The sequence below is a fragment of the Enhydra lutris genome, unplaced genomic scaffold (genome assembly GCF_002288905.1).
Source record: "Enhydra lutris kenyoni isolate GAN:26980312 unplaced genomic scaffold, ASM228890v2 scaffoldscaffold19, whole genome shotgun sequence".
Taxonomy (NCBI): domain Eukaryota; kingdom Metazoa; phylum Chordata; class Mammalia; order Carnivora; family Mustelidae; genus Enhydra; species Enhydra lutris.
The window spans coordinates 34,279,767-34,294,993 of record NW_019154103.1 but is presented as its reverse complement, the minus strand read 5'-3'; the positions used below and the strand labels follow the sequence as shown (position 1 = coordinate 34,294,993).

At 39.1% G+C, this 15,227-nt stretch overlaps 1 protein-coding gene across 2 annotated transcripts in view; it reads left to right on the top strand.

Annotated features, from left to right (window-relative positions):
• LOC111148421 (erythrocyte membrane protein band 4.1 like 4A) overlaps positions 1-15,227 on the top strand; it is a 251,739-nt gene that overhangs the window by 127,089 nt on the left and 109,423 nt on the right. For both annotated transcript variants that reach the window (XM_022504948.1, XM_022504949.1), the window contains exons 3-4: positions 2,143-2,194; positions 10,696-10,774. In XM_022504948.1, coding sequence (XP_022360656.1) covers positions 2,143-2,194; positions 10,696-10,774 — 131 coding nt within the window. The remainder of the gene's footprint in view (positions 1-2,142; positions 2,195-10,695; positions 10,775-15,227) is intronic.

Genomic DNA, 15,227 nt, shown 5'->3' with positions numbered 1-15,227 from the left:
TCTTAATTATAATTTTTCACTGCACAAATCTGATTGCTCTCAAGGAAAGAGATTTATTTTAAAATTATATAGATTATCATTAATGGGAAATTTCCCCCATGTTAACCAGTCTTTATTCCATTTAGTTAAAAGTTTCCTAGTGTTGTTTGTTTGTTTGTCTATTTATTTCCTAAGTAGGCTCCACACCCAGTGTGGAGACCAACATGGGGCTTGAACTCATGACCCTGAGATCAAGACCTGGGTGGAGATCAAGAGATCAATTGAGACCCCCAGGCACCTCCCCTGTTTTTTGTTTTTTAATAACTTAACATTATGGAAGCAAAGCCAAACAAAAGAGGAATTGGTTTAAAGGATCTGTTTGTAAAGTTTGTTTTCTAGGGTTGATGTTAGGAGGAGAGAGGAGGAAGCTCTCTTTTAACTTCTGTGTCTTTTTAGTTTCAAGTTGAGATTAGACAGAAAGTAGTTAAGACCAGGGGCACATTCCATTCCCTCCTTTCCTGCCCACGCACTTAGTGAGGCTTCATGTGTAGGTGTGATGTAAGGGCTGAAATGAAGGTTTATTTTTAAAGTGAGTGAGTCTGCACCTTTAAAAAATAAGAAATGTTAAGAATTAGAATAATGAACATTGTGTTATAAGTTGCTACACTTACATATATAAGATACTTTTTTAAAAAGTTGAAAAATAGTTGCTGTATGAGTTGCAAATAGCAAAGATGATATATCCAGGGAGAGTTCATAATGTAACAAAATCTTATGACTATGATGTACATTTAGTGTGAATAATTGTTATATAGATAGGAATAAGTGGTAAGGGGATAGTGTAAGGTCTTATAATCACTCTGTATACTCACTGCTGTTGTAAAACAGAGCAAATACTTCTGCCCTCTGTGAAGGGGCAGGGGAAGGGAAACTGGGCAGGAAAGTTCTCTTGGACTCTTCCTCAATCTTTGGTTCCTGACCCAGAGGTGTCAGGGGAGTGTGAATGTTTTCACCAGAGCAAGCCCAAGGGGGCTGTGAATAAAGTGGCTCAAGGTGGGCCTTGAGCTGCCTCCTCCCTGCTGTGAGAATTGCCCCTTCTTCATTAAGGAATATGTGAAGATGGAAACTGGTAAGTTTCGCCCTTTGGATCTCTAGCCCTTGTCCCACAAGGCACTGGAATTCCTTCTACGGTGCCCTTTTACGGAATTCCCGATCCGCCCCCTCTGCATATCCTTATGTCTCCCTTGCTCTTCCCTCAGATGGAGGAACAGGGCTGAAGGGTTATTGTTCCATGGTGTGTGTGTGTGTGTGTGTGTGTGTGTGTGTGTGCATGTGCGCGTGCGCGTGCTTTCATTTCACAAAGGTAAGATATAAAGGAAGGGATCTCCCCAGGGCCAAAAATTCTCCCATTACTGTCTGAAGTTCTGTCCCTTAGAGATTAACTTGAATTCATAAATAATACCTTAGACTTTAATAATAATTATCACTAGCATGCATATGTAGTATGAACCAGGGACAATTCTAAAGACTTTGCGGGAATTAATTTATTAATCCACACAGTAAGCCTATGACAAAGGTTTGGAGAAGTCCAGTAACTTGTTCCAAGTTCCATGGTGATGATGAGGGCAGAGCCAGGACTGAATCCTGCTGGGTCTGCTCTGGGACTCTGACCCTCAGCCACTGCACTGAGTTCCCTTTCCTGGATACTTAATGAGGATTTGGTTTAATGTGCTTTCTTTTTCATGTGTTGCAGTGCTGTCTGTAAGGGATAGGACAGAAAGTGAAAAGGGTAAAAACGTTGAGGAGGAAAAATGGCCGTAGGGCACTTACGATGGGAAGTTTGGAAAGAGACGTGAAGAGCATTCTATCTAGCCATCATTTTCTTGCTCATCAGCATCTGGATATTAGTGACCTTATAATCAGTATGAGAACTTCACCAAGATCCTACAACAACTGTTGCTCTTCTCTGCTTCTGAATATCAATTTCATTTTTCTTTTAGTATTCTAGCTGCAGAAAGCTCTTGCATATATTTTCTGTGTCTATGTGATAAATATTTATTATTTTAAATGTCATTTAAAATAACACTTTGCGAATATTCTTGATGTGAAAGCCAATGAAAAACAACTAATTTCTATAATTACCTCCTTTTTCCCCCCTCACAGTATTGGCTGGATCCTGCAAAAACCCTTGCTGAACACAAAGAACTAATCAACAGTAGGTATTTAATGTTAATTTTGTTAAGGGGTGCCTTGAAAATGATACGGTGTCCATGATTAGTTGGGTGCAGAAATATGCTTTAGTACTACAGGGATGAGTACTAGTACTCAAGTATCAGAATATGGAGATGGGTGTTCTGTGCATTGCCAGACTCTTCCTCTAAATTCTGATTAAATTTTAGTTAATAAAGACTTTAAGTGATGGATCTTAATATTGAATTTTGCTTGGGGTATGCCTGCCTTTAACTTGTCAGTGATTTTAAAATTTTTCTTATCTTTAAAATTTCACCTTAAAAAAAATTTCACCTTAAAAAGGAAAGGCAGAGAGGCATTGATTTGGAAAAAAGTAGACATCCGACCTTCTAAAGATACTTGAGTTTCTTGGCTTAAGGAGTGGTTTTGTCATTCACACTATTACTTGCTGGGTCTGTCCTAAGGAGTGCCCTTGTGTCCTGAAAGATTTCTGTGGCTTCAGAAAAGACCTATCTATTTTTAGGGGGTCCCTTTTGGTTTTATGAATGTGAATCTTACTAGGTAACTGAGGGTATAATTAAGGTTATATTGTATAACTTCAATTTCCATAACCCAGGTTTTTCTTTATAGAAGTATATGCATGAATGCCCGTGCACGTGATCCTTAAGTATGCAGAGAGTTGTTTTTTGAAATTATCTTTTTGGGGCACCTGGGTGGCTCAGCGGGTTAAGCCTCTGCCTTCAGCTCAGGTTATGATCCCAGGGTCCTGGGATCGAGTCCCGCATCGAGCTCTCTGCTCAGCAGGGAGCCTCCCCAACCCCCGCTGCCGCCGCCCGCCTACCTCTCTGCCTACTTGCGATCTCTATCAAATAAATAAATAAAATCTTAAAAAAAATTATCTTTTTAAAAATATGATAAAATATATAACACAACATGTACCATGTTAGCCATTTTTTAGTGGCCCTAAATACATTCATTGTGCAACCATTACCACTACCTCCAAAATTCTTTCACCATCCCAAAGTGAAACTCCGTACTCATTAAACCATTTTGCTTTGCTGTGAAAATTATTTCTGGTAAGATGTAGTAGATTCTTCGGGCCTTCATTACCCCCGTCCTGAGTCCGTACTTCACGTGTTTGTTGGCTTATTCCCTGTGGTAAAATCGGCCACTTCACGATCCCCACGGGCAGGAATGTATCTGTGCAGCTGGAAACGAGGAACTGCAGAACAGGAACTCAGCATGTCCAATTTCTCTGAACATCAGCATCATTTTTGTTTCTTTCTGTTTACCCATGTCTGTGGCGGAAACCTCTAGCCACGCGCAGAGATCGACTGGCGGTCTCTGTACTGGAGGCTCCAGTTCTATGGGAGGGTGCATCTGACCAGCCCGGTGAGAGTCCGTGGCTCACTCAGTCTACTCAGAGGTGTCTGGGCTTCTTCAGGGTTCTATAAACATAGCTGCTAGGTGCCAGCCTTCTGGATATGACTGGGTGTCAGTTTCAGAAACAGGCTTGTAGCTGGCCGGTGGGCGTGAGAAAGAACCCTCAAAAAATATACCTTAGATATCACCAATTCTGTCTCCTCAACCTACACAGGAGTAAGTCCTAATTCCTAAGGGGTTCATGACTTGCCCTTGGTGAGAAGCTAGTTGGTAGCAGAGGGATGACCAGAGCCCTGGTCTTCTGACTTCTAGTACTTCTGTATTTCTAGTACTCTTCCTGAGTGAGCAGACTGCCTACTGAAGGCCAAGGGGGGGAGGGAAGAGGGTACCTGGGATTAGTTGTGAATGCAGGTAACTTCTGTGAGGTATCTACATATAAATGGTAGGAGTTCCAATTTAAAAAGTTTCATCCTTCAGGATCTAGAAATTGGTACTTTTCCCAAGAATTCAGGTATAGTAATAAATACAGTAAGTCTGTCTTAGCCATTTGAATGAAGTAGTTAAAAAAATAAACCAGTTTAAAAATTAGAAAAATGTCAGGAATGATTATTTTAAAACAAACTCACAGGATTTATTTTATTTTATTGTGTTATGTTATGTTAGTCGCTGTACAGTATATCATTGGTTTTTGATGTAGTGTTCCATGATTCATTATCTGTGTATAACACCCAGTGCTCCATGCAATACGTGCCCTACTTAATACCCACCACCAGGCTCACCCATCCTCCCACCCCCTCCCCTCTGAAACCCTCAGTTTGTTCCTCAGAGTCCATAGTCTTTCATGGTTCGTCTCCCCCTCCGATTCCCCCCTTCAACATCATTAGCCATCAGGGAAATTCAAATCAAAACCACATTGAGATTACCACCTTACACCAGTCAGAATGGCAAAAATTAACAAGGCAGGAAGCAACAAATGTTGGAGAGGTTGTGGAGAAAGGGGAACCCTCTTACACTGTTGGTGAGAATGCAAGTTGGTACAGCCACTTTGGAAAACAGTATGGAGGTTCCTCAAAAAGTTAAAAATAGACCTACCCTGCGACCCAGCAATTGCACTACTGGGTATTTACCCCAAAGATACCAATGTGGTGAAAAGAAGGGGCACATTCACCCCAATGTTCATAGCAGCAATGTCCACAGTAACCAAACTGTGGGAGAAGCTGAGATGCCCTTTAACAGACAAATGGATAAAGAAGATGTGGTTCATATACACAATGGAATATTACTCAGCCATCAGAAAGGATGAATACCCACCATTTGCATCAACATGAAAGGAACTGGAGGGGATTATTCTAAGTGAAATAAGTCAAGCAGAGAAAGACAGTTATCATATGGTTTCACTTATATGTGGAACATAAGGAATAGCATGGAGGACATTAGGAGAAGGGAAAACTCACAGGATTTTTATTTTAAAAAGTTGAGATTTCTAAGTGATGAAGAAAAATATAAACTATTTTATTTGACGTGCATTACTAGTGGTCCTGAGCACACTTGAAGTATTTATTTCTTTGTATGGTATGAAATATTCTATTTAAATATCTGTAATCTCTGATGAAGCTGCTTTTTAATCCTAAATAAATGTTGTTCTATCAAAGAATAAAATGCTGATATTGAAGGAAGATGATATAACTAAAGAAAACATAATTTTTATATTTTACCTCATGAAATACTTTGATAATTAGCGAAGGAAAATGGTTCTCACATCTCATGTAGATTAGTCAGAACGAGTATCTGTAAAAATGATGGAGTATTTGCCAGTCACCAGGATTCTTACAGGAGGGTCTTAATTCCTTTCTCCTTGAGCTCATGGAAGACTTACTATCATTAGAGGCCTTGAAATTGGTCCTCACAAAAGGTGTTTTAGAGGATTTCTGGTTTTTGGCTTCTGTATTTTTTAGCTAATGTGAAACAATATTAACTTATTAAAGGTAGATTCTATTGAAAGACATGGATTCAAGATAATAATTTAGGAATGTGCTTCATCAGCACACTGTTTATTTATAGTCAGTCTTAGAACAGGAAGCCAAAAAATATCTGATCAGGCATATCCTTGCTCCAGAATGTCCATTTCCATAGCCTTACATTGACTTATAAAACAGTGATGGAGATGAAAGTATTTGCATTACGTCAGAGGTATTATAATTCTTTTCCTTGAGAGGCTATATGGAAGAGTGGCCAGAAAGCCCCGAACTCTAGGTATTAGCAAACTTGGCGCTCAACCTTGTGATCTTAAGCAAATTGCTTCCCTCCTTGGAGATTCACCTGCCTTTTCTATGTTACCAGGTGGTTGTTCAGAATCACATATTTATGAAATATTGTTATACATTATTAAATGTAGTCAAGTGGTAGTGATGCCTTATATTTAGAACAGAAACCATTGAATATGCAAGTGGGAAATAGAGGGCTGATTTGGGCCAAAAGTCTTTGTAGGAGATTTGCCCAAACTGAATTACTTCTGCTTACTGCTCATCACTGAACCCATTTGAAATGGCTAGGCTTGGTCAATAGGGTGTAATCTGTCACATTGCAGACAATAAAAGCAACCCTGGAATCTGGGCAAGGCCTTCTTCCCTTTGTGCACTGGCCCCACAGCATGTGAGCTCCTCCTGCCCCTAGATCCCAGCCCCCGTGGCCTGCGGCACAGGCAGTCCCATCTGCTCAGCAGCACAGAGCTTGATTGACAGAGATAGACCTACAGACTGTGGACTTCCTGGCTCTTCTAAATATTTAATAGTCTGTGCCTCCCTGACATCTACGCTCAGGGCTGAAGATGTATTTGGCAGAAACATAAACACCCTGATTAAGTGATCATAGAAATCAAATGTATGGAATCAACTCTAATGATCAGTTATAACAAAGTTCATTGAAATTTAGTTCTTAGAAAAGCTCTAGCTTAAGGAATGCCTTGTCCAGAAAGGCGCAGATGAGGGGAGAGGAGGCAGGGCCCTGGTGTCCCTTGTCTTCTACATGCCAGGAACAGAGCTTTGGGGTTCTACAGACATTGCATATGTGTGGCATAATAACAATAAATTATAATGTAGTTGTGAATTAAAAATGCATTATGGGGACGCCTGGGTGGCTCGGTTGGTTAGGCAGCTGCCTTCGGCTCAGGTCATGACCCCGGCGTCCTGGGATCAAGTCCCACATCCGACTCCTTGCTCGGCAGGGAGCCTGCTTCTCCCTCTGCCTCTGCTGCCGCTCGGCCTGCCTGTGCTCACTCTCTCTCTCTGGCAAATAAATAAATAAAATCTTTAAAAAAAAATGCATTATGGCTTTATGACCTGTTCTACTTAATTTGCTTCCCCCAACTTCTGAACTTGTCACTTTTTTCAGTCAGTAAAAATGAAAATCGAAAGATGCAGGTTACTTTTTGTCAGTTACACACTATCAGAGACTTGGGGTAAGAAAATGTGAATGGAAATATTGTAATTGAGTTGTATACTTCGCATCTGTGTGTGTGTGTGTGTGTGTGTGTGTGTGTGTGTAAGAACTTTTGTTGAAGAAAAAATTAGAAATTATGACCACTGATTAAATATACCAGGTAAGAAATCCATTTTAAAACAGGTTTAAGGGGTGCCTGGGTGGCTCAGTTGGTTAAGGGGCTCCCTTTGGCTCAGGTCATGATCCTAGGGTCCTGGGATCAAGTCCCATATCAGGCTCCCTGCTCAACGGAGAGCCTGCTTCTCCCTCTGTCTCTGCCTGCCGCTCTGCCTACTTGTGCTCTCTATCTCTCTGTCAAATAAATAAAAAAGATAAAACAGGTTTAATATAAGATCTAGTTACCACACTACTCAGAAGTTTTGGAAGCAGTTTAAGTTAGATTCATACCCTCTGAAATAGAAATATTTCTAGTAAGAGTATAATATGATGTAATTGGCATCTAAGGGGCTTGTGTCCTCTTGCACAATATGAATGTTTAATTATATTTTAAGTTTCCCCATGTAAGTACTATTCCAGGCTTTATTTCATATATATATTTGGTATTTGTGCGTGTCGTTATTCTATATGTAGTAAATGACTGAGATGAGAATTATCTTCTTAAATATACAAGAGCACATTCTTAGAAAAGTTTAGGAATTATACAAATACTGCCTATAATCCTACCACAGAGCCTCCCTGATGATTTTTTTTTCTTAAAAAGGTGAGAGAGATATGTGGAAAGAAAATTACCAGTTTCGCTAAGAGTAGAATGTAAATGTTCTCACACACACACACACAAAGTAAAATATGTGAGGGATGAATGTGTTAATTAACTTGATAAGGGGAATCCTTTCATAATGTATACATACACAAAATCATCACATTACACGCTTTAAATGTATTACAATGTAATTTGTCAGTTATACCTCATTAAAGCTGGGGGGAAAAAACTTTCCAATTCTTCTTCCCAAAATTTGCCATGTTAGTTATTTTTTATGTGTTCTTCTGGGGGTGGGGGGAAACATATTTTATAAAAAGGCATTTTTTAAAAAAAACTTTATTTATTTATTTGACAGAGAGAGAGAGAGAGCTCACAGGCAGGGGGACGGGAAGCAGGCTCCCCGCTGAGCAGAGAGCCCGATGCGAGGCTCAAACCCAGGACTCTGGGATCATGACCCAATCTGATCCCTTTTGTGAAAAAGAAAGTTATCTATTAAAATCTGTTTCCCGGGGCACCTGGATGGTTCAGAGGCTTAACCCTCAGAGGCTTAACCCTCTGAGCCACCCAGGTGCCCCTGGGAAACAGATTTTAATAGATAACTTTCTTTTTCACAAAAGGGATCAGATCTCTGCCATCAGAAGTAGGTTGGTAATCTTTCCCAGTCAGCATATAGAGTTCTCCCTCTCCCTCTACGCATTTAAGCAGTGGTATGTACCATATATGTGTACCATGGTTGACTTAAATGGTCCACCTGTTAGTAAGCATTTAAGTATCTATCTTTTGGTATCAACTTTTGTTGGATATGTTTTTTGTACTTTTTGCAATAGTAGTAGGTGGGTGGTTTTAAAAAACCATTTGTGTTATCATTAATTTTTCTTCATTGTGAAAAAATACATGTATTGTAGAAAATGGGAAAAATGGGAAAATTGTCCCATTTGGGATAGAAAATGGGGAAAATGGAAAAATTATCAATAATCAATAATAAAAATTGTGCACAGCCTCACTAACTAGGTATAAGAACTGGCAACATGTGAAATATTTGATCTCTTTTTTCCTCTGTTTGTGGACACATAGACCTATACCTACGTAGATACCTGCAGAGTTGAAGTCCTACTGTTATAAAACTTTCAATCCTTTTTTTAAACTTTACATTTTCTTGTGTGTTTAGAAGTTCTTAGTAAATAACTTTATTGAGGGGGTACCTGAGTGGCATAGGTGGTTAGGCGCAAACTCTTGGTTTCGTCTTAGATCATGATCTTGGGGTTGTGAGATCAAGCCCTGTTTTGGGCTCCACACTCAGCATGATGTCTGCTTGAGGTTCTCTCTCCTGCTCCTGCCCTCACCCCCACCCCCGGCGTGATCCTGTCAAATAAATAAATAAATAAATAAATCTATCTATCTTTTTAAAAACAGCAACAAAGAACTTTATTGAGATGGCTTTAGCATATAAAAATCATGTGAATTAAAGGTGCAAGGGGCACCTGGGTGGCTCAGAGGGTTAAAGTCTCTGCCTTCGGCTCAGGTCATGATCCCAGGGTCCTAGGATTGAGCCCCACGTCGGGCTGTCTGCTCAGCAGGGGGCCTGCTTCCCCTCCTCTCTCTCTGCCTGCCTCTCTGCCTACTTGTGATCTCTGTCTGTCAAATAAATAAAATCTTAAAAAAAAAAAGGTGCAGAACTTGATGTTTCAATATATGTATACAGTGTGAAAAGATCACCACTGTCAAGTTAGATAACTTTTCCGTCACCTCTGCATAGTTGAGTGTGTGTGTGTGTGTGTGTGTGTGTGTGTGTGTGTGTGTGTAGGTGGGGAGTGAGTATATTTAAGACCTAACTTCTTAGCAAATTTCAAGTATACAATACAGTATCATTAACTATAGTCACCATTCTGTACATTAGATCCTCAGAAGTCATTCATCTTGCATAACTGACACTTTGTAACCTTTGGCCAACATCTCATTCTCCTACCACTTCCCCTGGCAACCACCATTCTACACTGTGTCTATGTATGTGACTATTTTAGATTGCACATGTAAGTGAGATCAGGTACTATTTGTTATTTGTGCATCTGGTTTATTTCATTTTGCATAGTGTTCTCCAGGTTCATCCATGTCATCTCAAATGGGAAGATTTTCTTTTTTTTTATGGCTGAATAATATTCTGTTGTGTGTGTATGTTATATGTGATATATATATAATATATATATAATTATATATATTTAATATATATATTTAATATGTATTTATATATAAATATATATATATAAAACACATACACAATATATGTGTGTTATATGTGATACACACACATATGTGTGTATATATGTATATATTCCCTTAGTTCACTGATGGATGCTTGGGTTGCTTCTATATCTTGGCTGTTGTGATTAGTGCTGTAGTGAACATGGGAGTGCGGATATATCCTTGAGATCCTAATTTCATTTCCCTTGGATAAATACCCAGTAGTGGAATTACTGGATCATATGGTAGTTCTATTTTTAATTTTTGGGAGATTTCTGTACTGTTTTCCATAATGGCTGAACCAATTTATGTCCCTGGCAACAGTATACAAGGGTTTATCCTTACCAACACTTTTGTCTTATTGCTAATAGCCATTCATAAAGGTGTCAGGTGATACCTCATGGTTTCGATTTGCATTTCCCCCATAATTAGTGATGTTGATTATCTTTTCATGTGTCCATTGGACATTTGTATGTTTGCTTTGGAAAAAATGTGCATTTTAGTTCTTTGTCCATTTTTAAAATTGGGTTCTTTGTTTTATGCTGTTGAGTTGTAGAACTTCCTCATATATTTGGGATATTAACCTCTTATCCAATATATAGTTTACAGATATTTTTGGTGAGTGTAATTTTTAGTAATTGTATAATATTACCCTTCTACTTTGATTAATTTATAACATGAAATTTAATTTCTATTTCTTATTTTAGCTGGACCTCCATATACTTTATATTTTGGTATTAAATTCTATGCTGAAGATCCATGTAAGCTTAAAGAAGAAATAACCAGGTATAGTATTGACTTCGCTTTAGAACAATACATGTATGGCGTGTACATATTTAATACAAATTGGAGTCAAACATTTAGATGGGTGTCCACCTTGTTTTGTAATGCATCTCCACTGAGAGTTAAATTTAAGCTGGCATTGCATGAGGCAGATCAGTGTCTGATGATAGATGTGTGTGAACAATGGCATGAACACAGGTGACATGATGATAGATTTCACATCTGCTATGATGGGGTATTTCTGTATCATTATTGTGAAGGCTGCATTCAGCTTTTGTAGTCATGTGAAAGCCGTTTGAACTGCATAAAAGAAGGATATTTTAATGCTTGGTTTACATACGTAAATGCCAATCTGAAGAGCCAATTACTACTCTTTAATTGGTTATAGCTTAAATATCAAGTTGTCCAGGGCTTTTATTTACCTCTATAGGAAATGAAAAGATACTTGCTTCTAGTATAAGGGAGAGAAAAACAACAACTACAACAACCTTTTTCGATATATTCCTTTACCTTTGTCATCAAGTACTTTATTTCATTTAAGACACAGTTTCCATTTGGTATTGGTTATATTGTTAAAAGAGTCCACGCCTACATTTGAAAGTGGTTTTACAGAGCAGGCAGCAGTGTTAGGTTTTCACTTAATTCCACTGGTGACCAGCCGGCACGTGGGAACAAACACAAGCATTTTCTCTGACTCAACTAGAAGTGGTCAGTTTTCCTAGTGAGCTCCTATCATTGGCTCAAGTAGAGCCGAATGCATTATTCCAAGCATTGGGAATCACGTCTTTGATAACTAAGGCAGTCTGTGGTTTTGTTCCTGTTGTATTCTTTCATCTTTTTCCTTTGACTCTTTTGTCTCGATTCCGGATTGCACAGAGAAGGGTGAGGAGAGAGGAGGCTAAGTGGACCTTCCTTGTTCCTCTCTGGAGTGTGATAATTAGGCCTCACTTTGAGAACCATGCTGAGCTGCATTCACATTTTCCATCGCCAGCCACCTCATTACTGACAACTTTAAAAAGGAGGGCTGTCCCGGGAGGCTTCCCAGGAGCACACCTCTATGGGGGAAAGGCCATTGTGTTGGGAAGAAGTTAAGGAGAGCGATCATATTTACATTAGAGCTTCATGAATAGTCTTTTCGGTAGAGGGGTTTCTGAATTGTGGGCTCATGGGGAAACTGAGTCCATGTGGTTCAAAAAAGCCCTATGTAGCTGTAACACATTAGGAAATTGCAAGGAAATAACATTTAATGGAAATACAAGGAAAGTTTCATTTTGAGGTTGTCAGTAGCCTGCGTGTCTTACATTCCTTAGCTGTAAATTCGGAGATACACCTGTCCCATCAGATTTTGTAAGGACTGAAGGGTGTGCTACTAATGTCAACCTTGTGTCGCCTGTTGGGTTTGGGTCAGGAGTGCTTGATAATATTTTGTCCTCTCCTTGCTCTGGCAGTTCAGCAGAGTTACATCTTAAATGAGGGTTAGGTTCCAAATGACACGCAATTTACTCTTAGTAGGGTGGGAGATGAGTGTTTTATGATGCATTATTTTAAATCTGTTCACAAAATATTAATGAACAGAAATTTCCCATCAGAACCTACTACCAGCTCCTTAACAGAATGCACAGATTTGTGTGTGATGTACAACCTGAGAGCATATTTGTTGTAACCTGCTTTTCCTCAAATATTAGACCAAATCATGTAGTTAAGAACCAGATTACATTGTTGACTTCCAGCTAGTGGCCATGATCTGTAATCATTTAAAATTATTGTAGCCCTTGGGGCGCCTGGGTGGCTCAGTGGTTTAAGCCTCTACCTTCAGCTCAGGTCATGATCTCAGGGTCCTGGGATCGAGCCCCACATCAGGCTCTCTGCACAGCAGGGAGCCTGCTTCCCCCTCTCTCTCTGCCTGCTTCTCTGCCTACTTGTGATCTCTCTCTCTCTCTGTTGAATAAATCAATAAAATCTTAAAAAAAAAATTATTGTAGCCCAAAACATATAGTTGAATATAGGTAAGTTAAATGTCCGTTTGATATGATATCACTAAATACTTACTTTTAGTGTATTCTGAAGGTAAAGTTATTAATTTGCTTGCATTTGTCAATTTAAATGGGTAGGCATAATGAACCTTAGAAAGAGAGCCAGTTACATGAGATTATTTTGACAAAAGCAGACACTAAAACCCAAACCCCAAACCTCCCATTATATGCTTTTAAAGGAAAAGTATACTTAGGCCAGCATTTGCAAGTTGAACATTTATCTGGCTTCAGTTCTTTGGAAAATTGTTCTAGCCTGTTCTGTATTGGTTTTTGGGTGGTTCATAAGTTTTGATATGAAAAATAATGCTATAGTAAACAGGCTTATGACTGTTCTTCCATATATGTAGATTTTGGGGGTTTTTTTGATAACCATACCATTTCTTACATATTGTGCAGACCTCTTTCACCAACTAACCCATCTGTTTTACTCCCGTGTGGTACACCTTAACTTACTTAACCATGCCCTTGGGGATGGCTCTCTAGTTTGTTTCTTTTTTTTTAAACTACAGATAAAGCTAGCCTTGAATCTTCTCAAGTAAGTATTCATCATACTAGATGCAGCATTCCAGGAGAGCGTTTATTTAGGAAAAAATACTAAAGGTGAATGCGATACACAGGAAAATAAGGTTCCAGACCCTGAGAAAATGGAAGTGAATAGAATCATATCAACTTAGAGTAGTTGCTAAGTGCTCTAAAAAGTTGTCTGAAATGAACAAAATTGGGAGACTGTGAGGAAGACTCCTCATTTAGAATTCATGTACCCTGACCTGTACCTTTTACAGAACATTCCTGATGTTACTGCTAGTTTCCTTGTAAACATTTTTAAGATAGGAAACCTTATTGCCTAGCAAAGTGATAGAAAATTCAGTGAGACATCCCTATAGCTTTTCTCACTGGCACCAGATGTTCTTTCTGGTAGAATAAATCTAATGTCTCTTCTCCTTCCAGCCCTCTAAATAATCTGTGTCCTCATAGTATCTGTTAAACTTATTTTCAGTTCTGATTCAAAATATTACAACAGCCTTCCACGTATTCTGGTTCACTTATAGCTCTGTATCCTCTGCACTGTTGATAAGCATAGCACACATACTTTTAAGAAGACAGGCTTTGGAGGGGTGCCTGGGTGGCTCAGTCATTTAAACATTCCACTTTTGATTTTGGCTCAGGTCATGATCTCAGGGTCCTGGGATTGAGCCCTGTTTCCGGACGCCCCACTCAGCAGGAAGTGTGTTTGTCTCCCTCTCCTTCTGCTCCTTCACCTGTTTATGCTCTCTCTCTCTCTCTGAAAAATAATGATTAGTATTTAATGTTTTCAAATTATTGATTCAAAAATAAGGGAGGAAAAGACCTGAGATGGGTCTTCCAGTTTAAAGTCAATCCACAAGTCACAACTTTCTGGGTGTAGTTGTTCATTTAATTATGACTGTCCTCCTACGACTGTCATTTTGCCTACATTTCTTGAATTTGTTCTTAAGAACAGAATTCACTCGCCTACCTTCATTTAATAACCACATGAAGCATTGCCTTCCTGTGGTCGCAGTACTAAGGTGACTAAAGAGGATTTCAGTCTTCCAGAAAGAAAGGATAGAGGGACTGCCCATTCTGTGGACACTGTCCTATCTGTGATGTCATTGAAATCTTTCTGAACTTCTAAGGGTCTAAGAACAGTTTCTAAAAAAAAGAATATTCCAAATGACATGTTCATAATGGATTTTTTTTTAGTTTCTAAAAGATACCTAAAAAATGGGTATTTGCTTTTTATTTTGTTTTGTAACGTTTTATAGTATTTTTTTTTTTTTTTTGGCGGCGGAGTGTAGGGGACTGACCTTAAGCTTATCAATTATTTTTAAAATCTTATTATTTTAATATGGCAATCCCTGGTTTTCACTTTGCGAAGATTAGCTTGTTTTAGCTTCTTTACCAGCTGAGTGACCTGCTGTTACAAGTTTACATCCAGAGTTCCTGTCTCCTGTCAGTGAAGAGCATGGTTCTCAGTACAGTAGAATTGAGACAGGGTCACGTTCCAGTATGGATGCAAGAGAAATTTGTGAACTTTAGAGGACTATCCAAATGGAAGGTGATATTATTGCTATTTGTTCCTCTATTTTAATCATTCATTTTAAATTGTTGAGGTGAGAGTGTCATTCCTGGTTTTGTCACGTTTTCTTGAGAAACCGTGTGTGCTTCCTCTGCTGTTTTTCTCCTTAAACCATATACACCATTTCCCCCTGTCCCTGACATTTAAGCCTTGTTTAAAAGACTGGGCTCCTGTCATGTGCAAGGCTCCCTCTGTGTAGGAGGCAGAAAACAATCCTGCCTTCTGTGAAGGTAGCTACTCTCCCCTCAGCTGCTCCACTCTCCAATTCAGCCAGCACTGATGTCAGACTTCTGCTTGTCCCCACCGTGCTCAGTTTCCTCACCAG